Source organism: Penicillium odoratum (assembly GCF_028828045.1).
Source record: "Penicillium odoratum strain IBT 22623 chromosome Unknown utg000004l_segment0_segment0, whole genome shotgun sequence".
NCBI classification, from domain to species: domain Eukaryota; kingdom Fungi; phylum Ascomycota; class Eurotiomycetes; order Eurotiales; family Aspergillaceae; genus Penicillium; species Penicillium odoratum.
In genome coordinates this window covers 52,023-70,997 of record NW_026643146.1, presented here as the reverse complement: position 1 = coordinate 70,997, position 18,975 = coordinate 52,023, and the positions used below count along the sequence as shown (strand labels likewise).

Below are 18,975 nucleotides of genomic sequence, written 5' to 3'. Positions count from 1 at the left end.
AAAATTTAATCGGAAAAATAGGTATGATATCAAGATGAACACGGGGTTTTTTTCGTAAATTACTTCATTATTAAGCTAGACGGTCAACTGAATTCTTACCGCTTATGTGAGGGGGGGGTGAATCCATACTGTATGGACCAGTATGTATTCTGGTCAACCTCCGTGTTTTTCAGTAACCCCCGTGTCTCGATCGAATACTTACGCATGAACAGGTTCAGATCGTGATTGACAATGGTCGATCCTATCCACACGAACGGTTTCGGCTTCTTTCGGAAACCCATATGGACATGCGTACTATATTTTCTATTTTCATTGATAACCACGCTATTATAAATAAACATGATCCCCTTTGCATGAATGCTAGGCAATATTCTAACACTTTGATTCACCCAGCTTTCACTCCTTTAATCCATTTTTCATCCTTCCAAACTTGTGTCCTCAGTCATCGTGAACCCTCTGCATCATGTCGTCTCCACCAGGGGCGCCGATCTATGAAGATACCTCCCCCACTGTTAGTTCAGAAACTGTCAATGAAGACAACGATGCGAGATCAATCACAAACATGGAAGGCGAAAAGCAGTTCTCGAATGCCAATTTCGACAATGAAGCGGTTCAAGAGAAGCGCTCCTCGCATGATCAGAAGAATAGTCTGCATCTGATCATTAGGCAGATGAAGGAAGAAGAAGAGGCATCTGGCATCAAGGGACGGAGACTTGGCGTCACCTGGCAGAATCTGTCAGTGCAAGTCAAAGAGGCAAGCGTTGCGGTGAAGCACAACGTGTTGTCCCAGTGCAATCTTATCGGGCAACTGCGAACTTTGACCCACAAGCCTCCCCTGAAATTTATTTTGGAGGACAGCCACGGATGTGTTAAGCCTGGAGAGATGCTGTTGGTGCTCGGTCGTCCTGGATCGGGTTGCACAACCCTCCTCAAATTGCTCGCCAATCGCCGAATGGGTTACGAAAGCGTCTCGGGAGACGTTCACTTTGGATCCATGGATCACAAGAAGGCCTTGCAGTATCGTAGTCAAATTGTCATGAATACGGAAGAGGAGATTTTCTTTCCTACTTTGACGGTTGACCAAACCATGGACTTTGCCACAAAGTTGAAGGTTCCATCCTTTCGGCCACAGAGATATCACGAATCAACGACTGAATATCATCAGGATATGAAAGTCTTCTTGATGAACGCAATGGGCATTTCGCATACCGGTGACACGAAAGTCGGTAACGAGTATGTTCGTGGTGTTTCCGGAGGAGAGCGCAAGCGGGTGTCAATCATCGAATGTCTGGCTAGCAGGGGCTCAGTATTCTGCTGGGACAACAGTACTAGAGGACTTGATGCAAGCTCTGCTCTTGATTGGGCCAGATGTCTTCGCTCCCTCACAGATATTTTCGGCTTATCAACGATTGTAACCCTTTACCAAGCCGGAAACGGGATATACCACCAATTTGACAAAGTTTTGGTGCTCGACGAAGGGAAGCAGATCTACTATGGATCCCGGGAAGATGCTCGTCCATTTCTCGAAGACCTAGGGTTTATTTGTCGGGATGGCGCAAATGTGGCAGACTATTTGACGGGTGTCACTGTTCCCACAGAGCGAGAGATCCGATCCGAGTTTGAACACAAATTCCCCCGAACGGCGGAACAAATTCGAAACCTTTATCACCAGTCGCCTATCTATCGTCAGATGACCAAGGAATATGACTACCCGGCATCAGCAGCTGCGAAGAACGATACTGAAGAATTCTTTGAGACGATCCGCTCAGAAAAACACAAAACATTGAAGCCTGATTCCATTTTAACTGTCAGTCTATACCAGCAGGTCAAGGCCTGTATTATCCGGCAATACCAGATCATTTGGGGAGACAAGGCCACACTGGCTATTAAGCAGATCTCAGCTTTGATACAGTCACTCGTCTCTGGTTCTCTTTTTTATAATGCTTCGGCAGGCTCAAGTGGGCTCTTCATCAAATCGGGAGCTTTGTTCTTTGCCATTCTTTACAACTCTTTGATGGTGCCTATTTCTGAGGTCACCGATTCTTTTTTCGGCCGTCCTGTTCTCATCAAGCATAAGTATTTCGCCTTTTTCCATCCTGCAGCCTTTTGCATAGCGCAGGTTGCCACGGACATACCGATCACCCTTTTCCATGTCACTATATTCAGTATCCCGTTGTACTTCATGGTACATCTGACTTACACGGCAGACGCCTTCTTCACTTTTTGGATCGTCATTTTCGCCATTTCAATGTGTGGAATTGCGATGTTCCGCGCCGTCGGCGCGGCATTCAAGACATTTGACGGTGCTTCCAAGGTATCCGGTTTTCTCATCATCGCTTTGGTGACCTTCGCAGGTTATATGATCCAATACAGCAAAATGCATCCATGGCTAGGTTGGATCTACTGGATTAACCCCGTTGCCTATGCTTTTGAATCTGTCTTGTCGACGGAGTTCTTTGGAAAGATCATCGATTGTGAAGGCGTCAACCTCATTCCGAGGGGTGCTGGATATAACGATGCCGCGCATCAATCCTGTGCTGGTGTGGGAGGAGCAATCCAGGGTCAAACGAGCCTTACAGGCGTGCAGTACCTACATTCTCTCAGTTATTCTCATTCTCATGTCTGGCGTAACTTTGGAATTGTGTGGGCATGGTGGGCCCTTTTCGTTTGTGTGACAATCTTCTTCACCACCAGGTGGAAGGATAGCGCCGAGACAGGCTCCTCTCAAGCAGTGCCTTATGAAAAGCGGCAAGTCTTTCAAAGCATCAGCGATGAAGAGTCTCAATCAGCATCCGCCGGGCCTGTTACTGCTTCAGACACAAGAAATAATATCACAGAGGGACTTGTGAAGAACACCTCGGTATTTACCTGGAAGGGGTTAACCTACACTGTTCAAACCCCTAGTGGTGACAGGGTTCTCCTCGAAAATATCAATGGTTGGGTTAAGCCCGGTATGTTAGGGGCTCTTATGGGATCTTCCGGTGCTGGAAAAACCACTCTCCTCGATGTCTTGGCCCAGCGAAAAACAGACGGTAATATACACGGATCTATTTTGGTTGACGGACGCCCTCTGCCAATATCATTCCAGCGATCCGCAGGCTACTGCGAGCAACTCGATGTGCATGAGCCATATGCCACTGTTAAGGAGGCTTTGCAATTTTCAGCCCTATTGCGGCAGCCACGGAATACGCCACGACAGGAGAAGCTTGCATATGTTGACGTGATTATTGATCTGCTTGAGCTTCACGATATTGCTGATACATTGATTGGCAAGGTCGGCGCAGGACTAAGCATTGAGCAACGGAAACGCGTCACCATCGGTGTCGAGCTTGTCTCTAAACCCAGTATTTTGATTTTCCTGGATGAGCCTACCTCTGGCCTCGATGGACAATCTGCTTTCAACACAGTACGATTTCTTCGTAAGCTAGCAGACTGTGGCCAAGCAGTTTTAGTGACTATCCATCAGCCTTCTGCCCAGCTCTTCGCGCAGTTTGATACTCTTCTTCTTCTAGCAAAGGGTGGTAAGACTGTTTATTTCGGCGATATTGGTGACCATGCTGCTACGATCAAGGAATATTTCGGAAGAAACGGCTACCCATGTCCACCGGATGCAAACCCTGCAGAGTACATGATTGATGTTCTCTCACAACAAGATTGGCATGAAGTTTGGTTGCAATCACCTGAAAATGCTCACACCATGAAGGAATTGGATTCGATTAATAATGAGGCTGCAAACAAACCTGATAAAGCCCTCGCTGATGATAACGAATTTGCTACCAGCACCTTGGAACAAACTAAAATTGTGACTAATCGCATGAATGTGGCTTTGTTCCGCAATACCGAATACGTCAACAACAAAATCCTCCTTCACATAATTTGCGGCCTTTTCAACGGGTTTTCATTTTGGATGATTGGGGATTCGGTCGGCGAGTTTCAACTCCGTCTCTTTACCATCTACATGTTCATATTCGTTGCCCCGGGAGTTATCAATCAGCTACAGCCTCTGTTCATTGAACGGCGTGAAGTCTATGATGCTCGTGAGAAGAAATCTCGAATGTATTCATGGAAAGCCTTTGTCACCGGGCTCATCGTGTCCGAGTTCCCTTATCTTACACTTTGCGCAACCTTTTACTTCTGCTGTTGGTACTTCACAGTCGGATTCCCCAAGGATTCCAACAGAGCGGGTGCAACATTCTTTATCATGTGGCTATATGAGTTCATCTACACAGGACTGGGTCAGGCCATCGCAGCCTATGCTCCGAATGCAGTGTTCGCAGCCCTTGCAAACCCTCTGATTCTTGGTGTGATCGTTGCCTTCTGTGGAACACTGGTCCCATACTCTCAAATCACCCCTTTCTGGAGATACTGGCTATATTACTTGAATCCGTACACCTACGTATCAGGTGCCATGTTGGTCTTTGGCATCTATGATGTCAAGGTACAGTGCAAAGACAGCGAGTTTGCCCTTTTCGACCCCCCAAGCGGAAGCACCTGCGGCGATTACCTCAACTCGTACCTCAGTGCTGGAGGAGCCGGAGAGAGGTCGAATTTGGTGAATCCCAATGCAACTTCGGCCTGTCGCGTCTGTGAGTATCGCACAGGAAGCGACTATCTCTACACTCTCAACTTGAAAAACTACTATGATGGATGGCGCAACATCGGAATCACCGTCATTTTCATCATCAGTTCTTATGCCACTGTCTACCTCATGATGAAGATGAGAACGAAGGCCTCAAAGAAAGCTGAATGAACGATTCCTGCATCTTTTAGAAGTGGTAATCGGCATTTAATTCGCCCGATTCACCACTGCAGCGACTTGAAGAATCAAGGATGCCAGATCACGCAGAGTATGGGAAGCGACTTCCCAGAGCTATATCTCATTACGTAGATCTGCCTTTGATGAAGTGGTCTTCAATTTTAAATTATTGTTATTGCATTGGTGGAAGGAGAGCTTGGTGTCTTGTTCCTGCTGATTCCACTATATTTGGTCATGGCAGAATGGCGAAACGCACCAGCTTTCTGTCGCGCAAACTTTCCGTTCTGTTAATTATTGTACAGCTATGGTTTTGGGTCAGATGTTTAATTTTAACTTCGCTGCAATCAAACCGGAAATGCATATACATACATGAAGAGTTTCTGTCGCGAAGTTGGTTTTCTTCTTTTTCTTTGGCATTTGTGATAATAAGTTAATTATACATCAATCCATTTACTTGGGTTGTTCAATCAAGGACTGGTTACACTGGAGTTATTTCATAGTATTGTATCATAGTAGTTAAGACTTGCTGGAAGACCTCAGCATCGGGCTTTTACTGATGCTTCACCCTGATTTCCTTGTTAGTTTCCCTATAAAGTACGTTATGTCAAGGATTGTGAATTATCTATGGGAGATAAAATCTTACGCGTTAACATTTTACAACCGTGCATGTAGCGCATGTCATCTCCGTCTCCTTTTCGATCTCATTCAAATGACGTTCTTTATTCACATTGGTCGAACTGGTTCGTAAAGAAAGTCCTTACTTCCCCAGGCAGCGATCGGTATGGCTTAAGCTTGCCTTCGACAATCAGGCTGGAAAGTGTTGCCTTAGGATAATCTTCAACGTCCCAGATATCTGCACCAATCATTTTGGCCTGCTGCCCAGTTGCCCAAATCTTTCGACAGTAGAGTGCGAGGGCAAATGGATTGCCTGTTTCAATTGCCTCGTCTAATTCTCGGGTAATGTTCTCTTTGCTTTCATGCTTTATGAGTGGGGCCGTATTGAACTTGCGTGTGAGAGCTTCGGCAATTTCATTTCCGGTAGGTACCAGTTCAGATAATGCCAAGTCTCGATTTTGTAACTGATTGATAGGCGTTGAAGCGAAGATGCATGCGTAAGCTGCTGCCACGTAAGACCGCGTGCTGCTAATTAATCAGAAAAAAAAAAGCACGAAAATCAGATTCTATAGCATGCTTACCAAAGATTCAACGGCTCTAAAGCACTATCACCGATGAAATGTATCCTGTTATCCTGGCAGTCGACGCCCATTGCGCTAGAATGTTTAATCCGGTGGTCAGAATAATGACTTTTCATGAATAAGCGGACTACTTACGGCGTGGATAAGGCAAACTCTACAAAGTTTCCGGGAAGAACGACCGTGGTAGGGATTCCGGCTTGACGAGCTGCCTTCTCAACCTCGAACTTGTTCCGATTCACAGGAATACGGTTGCCTTGTTCATCGTATCTTGCCGCTAGGTCGGAGGGAACAAATAATTTCACTTGCGTTTTTGGGATTGCCTCAATGAAGTGGTGCTCAAGAATGACGCCACCATGTCCAACAAGGCAACTAGAGAGATGTATTAATCAGCAAGTTTTCATGGATCCTGAATATCCTCGTTCTATGCTCCCATCCACTGACTGACATGACGATATCAATATCTTTGAGATTATCGACCAATGAAGCATGATCCATCAAGTCAACTTCAGCGACCTCAACTCTGGCGGGTAAAGATGAGGTGTCGGAGCCAGGACGATGGAGGACTCGAAGGGGAGCACCTGAGCTAGCAAGTGCTTTAACGATTTCTGAACTAGCCCATCCCCGGTGGCCATAGACTGCGATACGATTGAAGGTCATAGTTTTTGTAATAAGTTGACTCGTTCTGATTGTAATCAATTCTTCAAGGGCATGTGGGAAACCGGGATATTAAATAACGTCGATGCGCTGAAGCCACTCATGCTAGCTGTTTGCATTAATTACGTCATGGAAGCATCTTTCGGCAAGCAACAAGATTTAATTGGTTGGTATTCTGATAGCTATGGGCGAAGCACAAACATGTCAAACCGTCCAAACTATCCAAACTATCATGATTGGCTAACATGGCCTAACCGAAGCATATCGAACTGGCACCGTTGGAAACCCGATTTAAAGAAGACGGAGGCTTGGTCAGTATATAACTAGTGGTCAAAGCGTGTGACAATTAGTTAGTGAAAGATGGTCAGACGATTGTCTCGGACCAAAAGGACTTCGACGGGTAATCCACGTGCCCTGAGTTGGGATTGCAATTTTGTTTTACTACTAAGGTATTCTTTAAGTGTTAAGACTACACATCCCTTTCACGTGAACAGAGATACTGATTGGTTTTCGATTCTATAATCCAGTTTAGGAAGCGGGCATCCGATCCTGATCCGCGTGTAGATGAGTCTGACGGGTTTAATTCCGACATTTAGCCGAACATTGGAATGGTATTTTGAACTCAAAACGGAATTTGGACCGATAATACTCGGGGTAGAAGCGGGGGCGTCATGGAGAATATTAAGATAAGAGAAATTTGTTGGCCTGAAGTCGACAGTAAGATCGCATGAACTTGTCTATTGAGTTCTGTAAACTAAGAAGCGTAAAGGTTGACTCTGAGCCGGGGAACAGCTTTAATAAAGCATTTTTTCCTTAATTAGTCGACTTTCAAAAGAAGCCTATATAGAGAATTCCCTATGTCGATCCGGTATTCGGATAAACTGGCAGAGAATGTCTGAATAATTCAGCTTGTTCTATAAACAAAAGAAAGTTATCAACACATGCTTAGAGCACCGCTAATACACAATCTATAACTTCTTGCATGTAGTACCCTATATAAAGCTTCCCTGCTGCCTCAATTGATTGACGTCCATTTCCGGAATTCGTATCTTATGCAAATCGTCGCAAGCTGCATAATCTTTGGGTGTTTGTAGTCGCTCTGTCTGCGCTGTTGGGTAGAACCCAGTAGGTAGCTCGTATTCGTAGACCGCAAGGAATTTCCCATCAGACACTGTTGAAGGTTCTTCAATTGAAATAAGCGGATCTTGTTCAACGGCGATGGGCTTAGGTGGAGCCACGCCGAGAGCCTCCAAATCTAAGCCTTTTGGGGCAGCTACCCAAGCGTGAGGCACACCAGGCGCGATAATGACCATCGTTTTGGGTGCAAAGACGTAGTATTGTCCTGCCAGCTCGCCCACTGCAACTCCGCTGGCGATGAAAATTTTTTCGATCACAAATTGCATTTTGGGGCTTTCATCGCCCGTTTGTTCCTCTATGGTGGCTGGAACAGTTGCCATGTGAATATGTCGGGGCATTCGACATGTTGTATTGAATTGGAGACAGCCGGCTGGTCCACGATATACAGGGCAGCAAGGGTCAGTGCCATTCCCACGCTATAAAGCTCCATTGTGCCAGGCAAGTTCGATTCTGGAGGGAATGCCTGCTTGACATTTGAACCTGCGCCATGAATTACGCGAGTTCCACATGGTTGTAGGAAGCCAAGCTCTGATTTACTTGTAGGAGCCATGATGTGTGCACAAGTATATCATTATAATATCAAGGTAATTGCGAAGTAGCGAAATACCAATCCGTTGCTAAAGTCTTAGTTCGGCTATCTAACCGATCCGAGAATGCCGTGGTAATTTATACCCGCTATTTACATAACATCAGTTACATCATATATGCCTGGCGTGGATAATTCAACAGCAAATAGGAAGTATCCTCTAGTAGAGGCCGAGTCCACCGCGGTCGAATATTAAAGTAAGATATACTATAAGTTAAGCGCTAAGAGTCTAATATATTTGGGAAAACTGATTTGGGGATCTTTAGTGCGAATATTACTAGAAATAAGTCGTCGGTATTTTTACTTCAATGGGCTGAAGAACTAAAGGGATATGCTGGTGGAGGCTGTGCAGAGTGGTAATAAGGGCCTCAACCCGTTACTAGAATTATATGTTTACTTTAGCAAGATTCCTCTTGAAAACCAAAATATTCGATTCTTTTCAGCCTTTTATCCTATATTATAGTGATCTTAGCTGTATTTCTTTTATCTCAGTCTTATATCCATGAACCTAGCGGGGGGGGGGGGGGGGGGGGCGAGTAATTACATGTAATGATTAGTATACACAAATTCAGGAAGGCGTGAGTCTTTTCATACTGATCTGAACTATAACCCAAAGATGATTTACGCACAAATTAAATTCCGATTAATGCATATATAAATATATATTGTGTGTTCGGGTCGTCTAGTAATATTTCTTTAGTTCAATTTAGGGTTACCTATACTTTGCTGCGCTTATATGGCATCAGATTGCACAGTATGTCTCAAAACCCCGCATTCCTCATGATATATCGCCCCTTCAATAGGTTGGTTCAAAATTGATTTGCGAAGCCAAGTGATCCAATCGTTACGCAGTGGTGTAGTTAGTATAGTATGGCGTTTCTACACGCGTGAGGAACAGCAGGCTAACAGGCTTGTAAAATGAATTTTTAGTTTTCCGTTTCCTGGTGGATGACTAACATCATGTTTGTATCTCCCAGCTCGAGCATAATATGCCTCCTTTCGACTACTCTGTGCATACTTTCTAGGCAATGTAATCGTTTGAATTGCACTCAAATATCGTTGGCGCAAGAAACTTACTAATCGAAATGTTCAGATGATTGCAGGGGAAACAGGCCTTCTACTGCCTGCCCTTTCAAAGTTATATAATTTAAAAAGGTATCTTGATCATATGTCCGCTAAAATTCGTAAATAGCGAAGGAATGGCACTTCGAAATATAGACTATAAGATCTATGATGTATATCTGAGACTGCGAATGAAATGCATTATTTTTTAAAATTTGCAATAACGCTATTTTGAATACCATTCCTTTAATTCGAAGTGATTCCAAACCGTTCCGATTTAGGATTGCAAATGTCATACAACCGCGGCTATATGAACGGGAACGGGAAAAGTAAGAATGTCTCCGACAACCCACATTACGGAACACAAATAGGGGAAGCAGCGACGTAGCCAGAAGCTTCTTCCGAAAGTTCTTCCGAATGAACTATCGCCCGTTTACGATTAGGTCGTTCTCCAACCTTCCATTCCTACTTTTTATTACTCAAAAGTAAAAGCCCGCGTCGTGATTTGCACCCCACACTTCATTGTTCTTATTGACTTCGGTCTACAACACGGAGGAATATCGGCAGAGGAAGGATATCAATAGCACAAATCTTTTAAAGAATTTACTCGACAGTAAAGTGTTAAATAAGATCAGTATCTCTCGCCCATAATACTATTTTCAGGTTCTCCTTCCACTAAGTAGTTCATTCTATCCTTCATCTGTCTTCACATTACTAAATCAAAGTCACTTTCTTTTCTTTAAAGAGTGACGGTATCATATTCCATCAGATATATTAAATTAGATCCTTATAATTCAAGACCAATATAAATAAATAGTATAGTGGGAAGACCCGATCACTACTGCGGATTACCATACCGTTACAGGTCACATTCCGTCCCATAAGGAAAAGGTCATATTAATACGGGTTTAGCACTAGCTAGAGAAGACACACACTTACACATCTCTCACTTTGACCTTTGTCGAGGGATCCACTACTCTCCGAGGACGACCTTCGGTCGTGGTGGGTTTTCCTGAGTATATCCGATTCGTGCGTCGTCAGAGCGTACAGCCAACGAGCGTTCCCCTCTTAAATAGGTAGGTATAGCTTTATGTTCTAACCCGCAATATGCGGGGACCAGCAATCCGGGGTAAACCTGGTTGTCATCTCCAGCATATAAATGCCGAGACATGCTTCCTTGCCAGCGGGGATCGGTTGAGGTCCCAGAACTGTCTCATTTACCATCTCCTTTCATCGCTCTTAAAGCCTACACGAGTCTTCCACCCTACTGGCTCCACTTCAGGTCCCGTCAGGCGTCATGTCTCACGAAGCCAAGCCGGAAGTCGAGCATGCCGCGCAAATCGAGGTTTCTGCGGATGTTGCAGGCTGGGCTGGGCTGGCCGAGGATGCTCGAAATGCCACCGCAGAAGAGCATAGCATGAAGATTACGAAAGCGATCAAAACGTACCCCAAAGCCTGTATGTGGTCCATGGTTGTATCTCTCGTTGTTATCATGAATGGTTATGACACTGCACTCATGGGCTCTTTTTTCGGGTTCCCTATGTTTCAGAAGCAGTTCGGCATACCCGTTGGCGATGGATCTCACCAACTTCAGGCAAAATGGCAAACCGCTCTCGGGCTCGCCAGTCCCGTGGGGATATTTTCGGCATTTACATCAATGCGATCATTACCGAGCGATGGGGCCACAAGAAAGCTGCCCTGGGAAGTCTCGCATTCCTCACTGGCGTTCTTTTCATCCCCTTTTTCTCAAAATCGTCGAGGTTCTTTTCATCGCTCAGCTGCTATGCGGCATAGCATGGGGTGTTTTCACTACCCTGGCGCCTGCCTATGCCTTAGAGGTTGCACCGCTCGTTCTTCGAGCCCATCTAGAGACATTCGTTGCTCTGTGTTGGGGGATCGGCCAATTCCTTTCATACGCATTGATCTACACTCAGACTCACCGCGCGGACGAATGGAGCTGGCGTATTCCGCTTGCTGTACAGTGGGCTTGGCCAGCCATCATTTTCCCGCTCATCCTGTTTGCTCCAGAGTTCCCTTGGTGGCTGGTCCGCCATGGCCGGCTTATTGAGGCCGAGAACGCAGTCAAAGGACTTTCATCACGATCGAATAACTACGAGACTCAGGCTAAGCAAACCGTTGTCTTAATGATGGAGACCACAAACATCGAGAAAGCTATAACAGAGGGAGTTTCTTTCGCCGACTGCTTTCGTGAGTCGGATTTATGGCGTACCGAGATCAGCTGCCTCACCTGGGCCTCGCAGGTGCTCTGCGGCTTCGCAATTAGCAATTACGCCGCATACTTCTACCAGCAGGCTGGGCTATCAACTTCAAACTCTTACAAGATGACATTCGGTCAAGGCGGCATCCACTTTGCATGCAACCTCCTCTCTTTACTTGTTACCAAAAGATTCGGACGACGCGCTATCGCCCTTACTGGGTACACCTACATGAGCCTTTCCATGCTCCTCCTAGGTTTCCTCGCCCTTGCGCACCAGAACACGGGCCTTAGATACGGTCAGGCAGTCATATTCCTTGTCTGGTCCTTGTCTGTTACTGCACCTATCAACTCACAATCGGGCCCACTGGATTCATCATTGTGGGTGAGATCTCCTCGACTCGGCTGCGGTCCAAGACCATATCCCTTGCGAGAAAAGCGTATAATGTTGCCAATATTCTCAGTTCGACTGTTGCTCCGTACGCCCTCAACCCGACAGAAGGAAATCTAAAGATAAAAACCGGGTTTCTAGCAGCAGGATTCTCTCTTCTCTGTCTGATATGGGGGTACTTCCGTCTTCCAGAAAGTAAAAGTCGGACATACCAGGAGTTGGATATCTTGTTCTCCAAGAACTTGACGGCCCGCGAATTCAAGAATGCGTCTGTCGATGATGCGGATGTTGACCAGATGGCGAAAGTGAATATTTAAACGCGAGATTAGCATTCGTGAATTATGTCTTTACCGTTCTCTTAGTTATTACTATATGATTATATAAGATCGTAAGGAACTAATTGAGCCAATCCTAGAGAAAATCTTTGAGACAAGTCTTGACTCATAATAGGTAATGAACTACGGACTAGGTACTCTTCGCTCCTACTGTCTATGTATTCAAGGATTAAATCAAATCAATATAATGTACTATTGTTCTAGCAATCCTCGTTGCAATAGAAGACTGAGGGATTCCGACTCATATTATCCTCCAGATATAGTCACAAGTGTCCAGTAGCGCCTATAGTCAATTTCTCTTCTGAGGATTCCGTACGAGCGTTTCTCCCAAACTCTATATATTGACCGACCTTAATCACTAATCCCTACTTTAACATTGAGATAAAGATCCGCCTTCTCCAGCTTGACTTCCCGTCAAATATCGCGTCATTCGACTAGAACCTTTATTTATACGCTTATCCAACAATTTCTAATGAAGCCCTCACTATCGCTAGAGCCAAGATTGATCTTGCGGCTTGTAATCAATGATGAGCATCAGTACTTCAGCTCGGAACCCTCCAAAAGGTCACTTTCAGCGATGAGGAATTTTAGACTATCCTTTCGAGTCTGCAGATTGTATTGGATCCCATCAATTCAGGAACCACTCTAGAGCCGCGTACAGCTGTCATTACTAGAACCTTCTTCAAATATGGCCAAAGTTTGGGGTTCCTTACCTCGCGTCTGGGGAGTCAGATGATCTTGTCTTTTAAAAGGCGACCATGTCGCAGGGGGTGGTTTTAAATATCTTACTTCGACGAAGAAGTACCATCATTACTCAATAGAATCTGACCCAAGGAAAAAACAAGAGTCAACCATTTACAACGTTTGATTAATCACTATGTCAGCAGCATCGGATCTCCTATCCCCCGAAATAAATCTGGCTTTGCACTCCTCAGTGACATTATCACAGATGATCCGTGCAGTACCACGAGCGTAGATACTCAGTAGGATCTCATATCTCTTAGTGTCACCTCAGGGCATAAATTAGAGCAACTTCACTGATAAAATTGAAATCTGGCCTGACATGTTCTTCTAACAAGTCCTGCTTCTTCCCCAAAGCCACTATACCCCGCTTCAATCGTGAACTAATCAGCAGACGTACACAGCGTGATAACAGATGCCAATGGGCCCAGCTCTCTTAGCTCGGTCGATTGATATATTCTGTCCCTTTCGGGTGTTCGTTTCGTTCTGATCTTCTTCGGTATCAACAATATCCGCATCACGCCGGCTAACCCCACTAGCCAACACATTTTCCGTTTGTAACTAATTGCAGCATATGAGTAAGAACACTTTGTACTCGGAGAAGAAACTAAAAGAAGAGATGAAAAAAATTCAGGATATGCTTCTATCACCAGATAAAAGCTAAATCTCATTGGGACGACAAAAAGACGTAACACATTATCAAGTGAAAATTAGTGAATTCCTCGATGCAAAAACCAGAGCCTCGGGCGCCATTTTTCTCAATCTTTGCTGCACTATAAGGCAGCTAGTCTATCACATAAACCAGAGGTAGAGTATGTAGGCAGGATAATGAAAGATTAATTGACAAAATTTGGATCTTACCAGTCTACTAATCAACGACTCCATTCGGCAACAACGATACATAGTCTATCGGTGCACGTTCAGGTCCATTCGGCTTTCCGATAATCTTCAGTCGGTCCCCTTTGTTCACCTTTACATCTTTGAAGGTGATACGTGTTGCAGAGTAACCATCAACAAGGTCTGAAAAGTCATGACCAAGTTTCTCCTCCAGATCACCCGCCCAAGAACCAATCAGGCGGTCATTTAAGAAGATCTGATACTGCGAAGTCCCACCAAGATGGTCATAGTAGTTGACCGCCACATCATAGATTCCCGAAACGAAAGGGACAGTGCATTTTGCAGTTCCGAGCTGCACTCCAGGCACAGTGACAATTGCTCGGCTTCCTGATGCGTCCTCAAATGGCGTCACAGACTCCACTTCGTACCCCTCAAGCTCCATGTCTTCCCCCTCAATCCTCCAGGGATGGTTCCCGACACGTCCCCGTTCATCATCAATTCCACACTTCGCGTGATAGAACGTATTCACTGAGTCCCGTCAAACAAGCGCATGACCCGCCTGGTACCGCAAGCGAAACAAAAGATGCTCGAACCACTGATCATCAATCAGCCCACGCAGGGCCTCCCAGTCCTTTAGGAATGTCTGCACAGCTCGCGCGCCGTCATAATGCGCATCGTAGAATTGCTGGATGACCGTCTTCCCAGATTTCAGTACATGCGTGTACGGCACATGATGAAACCAAAGCAACAGCTCGTCAGGTGTAGTATCAATGTCTTCAAAGCGAGCTGCAATCTTAGGGGGTTACTATCCCGCGTTTTCTATACCAGTAGCAACAGTGCGATCCATGCCGAGGGCATGTTCATCTGCGCGACTCCACTGGCCCCATCCGTTGCCGTCGTGGGTGGCGGGCGAGGGCCCGAAGTGACAAGTCTTAATAATATCATAGAGCGTTTTAATTCCCAAGTTACCACTATAGTCTTCGTAATTGCTCTGAGGATTGCATGGAAATTTTTGTAATGGCTGATTCAACAGTACTGTTCAACCCAAAGTTAGACGGCTCCAATCCCTTATGACCTCTACCTCGTCGCTTTGAGGGTTCCATGTATACCGGCCGTACGCGTAGAGGTTGGACATGGCGAGGTGGCTTCCAAGCCAGGTTGGGTCATTGCCGATATTGACAACGGTAGCGTAGGCGGCCCGGGACCAATTAAAGCGCTGGCCAGAGACAATATCGCGGACGAGGGATGGCTTGTCATCAATTTGAAGGTCGAATTCAAAGATTATGCGCCAGAGCGGGGGGAGATAGACAACGTGATCTTGCTGCTAAGTACTCCTGCGTAACCTGCAATTCAAGGATAATAGGTGTTTGGCGCTGATGGGTGAGTAGAGGGGACGGTGGTTCCCTTACCTGGAAGTTGATTTGGCCGTACTTGATTTGAATGAGCACTTTGTCTTCGAACTCAGTATCTTGCCCGTCAAAGAACTCTACTGCTGCATTTGCCCTATCATTCTTCCAGTTTGATTCATCGAGGTAGTGGTTTTATACGAAGGCTCGGTACATGACCATTCCATCGCCGTGTTTCTTCAGCGCTCGAGCAAACAGGTTCACGCCGTCGGCCAGCGTGCGGCCATGTATTGGGGTGTCGAAGTATAATGCAATACCGATTCGCACACCCCACACTCTCATGATGTCGGCAATTCGGCCAAGTCCCTTCATGTTTTTGGGATTGAAAAGCTGTGAATCGGAATTGACATTGTTGACAATAATGCCATTCAGTCGAAATGACGCTAACAGGCGGGCGTACTGGTTAGCGCGGGTCAAGTCGTCGATCACAAATCCGTCCTTGAAGTATATCGATGGCCCTCCGTAGCCCCTTTCGATGGTCCCATCAAGTTTATCCCACTCATTCACCCATCTGATTGGCGCGCTAGGACTAGATGCGTACAATTCCGGCACGCACTCATTTCGAGATAGCAGCATTAGGAGCTCAAACGCACCATATACGGCGCCACGTTCATTTTGACCAAGGATTTTCACGGGAGCTTTGCGCTTGCAGCTAAGAATGAGTCCATCTGCCTTGAGGTTAGGTAAATCATGCACATCGCCTCCCGCCGATGCAAACGCTTTAACTGTCCCTATAATGATTGAAGAAACAGTCTCAGTCGCCAGGAGCCCAGTTCGAAGATTAAGATTCTGACCAAGAATCTTGGACATGCCTAACTGTAGCCCTTTTCCTGCGGTATGCACTGAACTACTCTCGTTGTCTATAAGAGCGATAATACTAGAATACTGGCAGTATTCAGCGGCGACATCAGCGGGGAGAGCGACATACCGCAGCCAGGCCTCAATGCCAGTCTCGCTTGGAGGCATATCGAGAATTGGTCGCAGATATTTTGACGCGGCAGGTACGTGGTAGTGAGAAGACTGCAACCACACTCTAGGAAAATTGAATCGTTAAAAGGCAGCGGCGTTGCGACAGCTTTTTAGAGCTGGTATAACATCTACCCCGCAATCAAAGACCTGACTGCCTGCATCGGGTGTTTAGGCTAATTTTCTGTCAAGTAAATTGAAGGAACACCTTCATTTAACCATCGGTATATGCGATTACCACCTGATCAGGTTATTCGGGGGAATACAGCTGAGTATGCTATAAAATAATTTGAGGCCAATAAAAAATTCCTTCCCCGATGCGTTAGCTTCAAAATGGAATTTAACCGGGTTTAATCAATTAAAAAAGGCTAAAGGGAGATACCGGCAAAAGTGAGGAGTAATTGATATTTCTGCTATAATAAATTCCCAGTCGTTCGGTTTTAGCTCGAAGATAAGGTCAGTGTTAATAGCCCCTGTAGAATTTGGCGTCGACTGTCTCGCTGGGTATGGGCGGCTCGCACTTGGAAGGTAACTAGCTGACTTGCTTGGGGCTTCGTCGGCAAGTCACCAGTCCCCACAACGTCCATGCCGCTAGTACTTTTAATCAAATGTATGGGAGGACTTGATATTTTAGTTCTCATAAATGTCTAGTTGTTCGCTTCTAACTTTCATATGGTGCACATCTGAACAATACAATATCGATATCTGATAAATTAGGTCGATGTATGTTGAATCTGAGACGGCAAAAAATAGTAAGTTTAATTGTTGGTTATTCAATAAAACAGCTCTATGCCAAAAGTGTGAACATATACAAATTTGAAATTTGGGATTTTCTGGGGCCCAGTCAACCGGCTTTCATCCACTCGTTTAGCGAAATGTGAAGGACCCCTTAGTTATACTGCTGTTTAAATAAGTCAATCCACTCAAACTAGGCAGCGGAGTCGATATTCACGTTTAATAGCGATGAAGAGGCTTTAGAACTGGCTAATTACACAGTATTTTGCCTAGCCGGTTATTTTTTCAGTGAGATTATTGCACGCGTGATATCGGTAGCAAGGAAGCTAAGATGTGGCAAGGTTGGCTTAAATATAGGGCTAATAAGTGCCGTTGAGGAGCCTTTTGATGATGTTAGGGAGCAGGCTAGGTAGAGAAAAAATCATATACGGTTTGCATGAGTATAAAAACATCAAATGTGTCATAATTGGGAGTTTGCAAAACTAGCTAAAATGAGCAATATCATTCTGGATTCCTGAACAAATTTGGCGTCTCCGTTAGCTGAACACGCGAAGTAGGTCTTCAAGCTCTATCAATCGATATTTTCGGTCTTGAGTAATCTCCGACGCCTCTCTCTCGATTAGTAAAGCGAAGGCTTTAATGAGTTCGGCGAGAAAAGTTAAAATTCATCTCGGGTACGAAGTTTATTTCACTAAGCAACTCGACCATACCTATTTCCGACGGCATAATGCATTCCCGATGGCTATGAATGCATCACTGTGGAGATTGAGGTTGCCAATGGGCCACATTGACCTTTGAAAGCAACGGAGACATTTGGGCATATAGCCGACGCCTGACGTCATGACCCGGGTGGCCAGATGGTACTTCTGGTGCATAAATGTGAACATGTTCGTCGCACCAGGTCGCAAACTCTCAAATTCTTGCATTACTACAATATGGCTCGATCTGTCTTTCTTATTGGTCCTGGTTTCATTGGAGGGGAAATTTTGGACCTCCTCCTCCAGGAGAATTACAGCGTCACCACGCTGGTTCGTCGACAGTCGGCTGTCGCGGATTTCGACAAACTGGGTGTCAAGACTGTGATCGGCACTCTCGACGACGACACCATCGCAAAGCAGGTCGCTGTTAGTGACATTGTTTTCCACACGGCGACCGCGGACCACCTGCCCTCTGTTCAAGCCGTGCTTGAAGGAATCAAAAAGCGGGAGAACCGAGGCCTAGAAACAATCTACATTCACACCAGTGGTGCCAGCCTACTCGCTGACACCGCAGCTGGTAATTACAAAAGCGATGTCATTTTCGATGATGAAAATCCTGCCAATATTGACGCCCTTCCGAACTCTGCGCCCCACCGCTTGATCGATCTAGCCATAGTGCGCGCGCGAAAAGAATTGGCCAAGCACTCGAAGATGGCCATCATGATTCCTCCAATTATTTATGGTATCAATAGCCGCGAAAAGCGTACATCAATTCAACTGCCTACATTCGTCCGTTACTCTCTTAAACACGGGTACGCGGGTCAGGTCGGCAAGGGACTTTCAGTCTGGAATCAGGTCCACGTAAAGGATCTCGCACGCGGCTACATAACACTTCTTCATTGGATGGAGACCACTTCCGCGAGCGAAGTTGTTCAAAATCCCTATTTCTTTTGTGAAAATGGTCAAGAGCTCTCTTGGGGTGAATGTTCGGCTGAAATCGGCCGCATTCTTAAGGAGGCCGGCCGCCTTGATGATGCGGAGCCTAAGACGATTCCTCCTGAAAACTATAAGGATATTTTCGCCGAATACACTGAAATTGTCGGTGGGTCAAATTCTCGCAACCGTGCAAACCGACTTCGCAAAATGGGTTGGAAGCCATCTGAGAAGAACACGTTCGCCTCGTTGGCTGAAGATGAGATCCCAACGATCATGAAGGAAACCGGTCAATTCAGCGGCTATGCCAAGCCCGTGGCTTCTTAA

General features: G+C 45.6%; 6 protein-coding genes across 6 annotated transcripts; 3 read left to right on the top strand and 3 right to left on the bottom strand.

The window, feature by feature from the left end:
* Window positions 1-463: 463 nt before the first annotated feature.
* Window positions 464-4,750, top strand: N7520_004290 (pleiotropic drug resistance family ABC transporter; the record flags this gene model as incomplete). The annotated part of the gene is made up of 1 exon (XM_057138224.1): window positions 464-4,750. One exon carries the CDS (start codon window positions 464-466, stop codon window positions 4,748-4,750), a length of 4,287 nt encoding a protein of 1,428 aa, XP_056996431.1.
* Window positions 4,751-5,475: 725 nt separating this feature from the next.
* N7520_004289 (uncharacterized protein) lies at window positions 5,476-6,609 on the bottom strand (the record flags this gene model as incomplete). Its single annotated transcript, XM_057138223.1, has 4 exons — window positions 5,476-5,896; window positions 5,953-6,027; window positions 6,088-6,321; window positions 6,398-6,609. 4 exons carry the CDS (start codon window positions 6,607-6,609, stop codon window positions 5,476-5,478), a joined length of 942 nt encoding a protein of 313 aa, XP_056996430.1.
* A 989-nt stretch (window positions 6,610-7,598) lies between these two features.
* N7520_004288 (uncharacterized protein) lies at window positions 7,599-8,009 on the bottom strand (the record flags this gene model as incomplete). The annotated part of the gene is made up of 1 exon (XM_057138222.1): window positions 7,599-8,009. One exon carries the CDS (start codon window positions 8,007-8,009, stop codon window positions 7,599-7,601), a length of 411 nt encoding a protein of 136 aa, XP_056996429.1.
* A 2,679-nt stretch (window positions 8,010-10,688) lies between these two features.
* N7520_004287 (uncharacterized protein) lies at window positions 10,689-12,314 on the top strand (the record flags this gene model as incomplete). The annotated part of the gene is made up of 3 exons (XM_057138221.1): window positions 10,689-10,848; window positions 11,186-11,987; window positions 12,071-12,314. The coding sequence occupies 3 exons, from the start codon at window positions 10,689-10,691 to the stop codon at window positions 12,312-12,314; spliced, it is 1,206 nt and encodes a 401-aa protein (XP_056996428.1).
* A 1,627-nt stretch (window positions 12,315-13,941) lies between these two features.
* Window positions 13,942-16,282, bottom strand: N7520_004286 (glycoside hydrolase family 67 protein; the record flags this gene model as incomplete). The annotated part of the gene is made up of 6 exons (XM_057138220.1): window positions 13,942-14,438; window positions 14,526-14,696; window positions 14,736-14,841; window positions 14,992-15,234; window positions 15,320-15,413; window positions 15,471-16,282. The coding sequence occupies 6 exons, from the start codon at window positions 16,280-16,282 to the stop codon at window positions 13,942-13,944; spliced, it is 1,923 nt and encodes a 640-aa protein (XP_056996427.1).
* A 1,670-nt stretch (window positions 16,283-17,952) lies between these two features.
* On the top strand, window positions 17,953-18,975 carry N7520_004285 (uncharacterized protein; the record flags this gene model as incomplete). The annotated part of the gene is made up of 1 exon (XM_057138219.1): window positions 17,953-18,975. The coding sequence occupies one exon, from the start codon at window positions 17,953-17,955 to the stop codon at window positions 18,973-18,975; it is 1,023 nt and encodes a 340-aa protein (XP_056996426.1).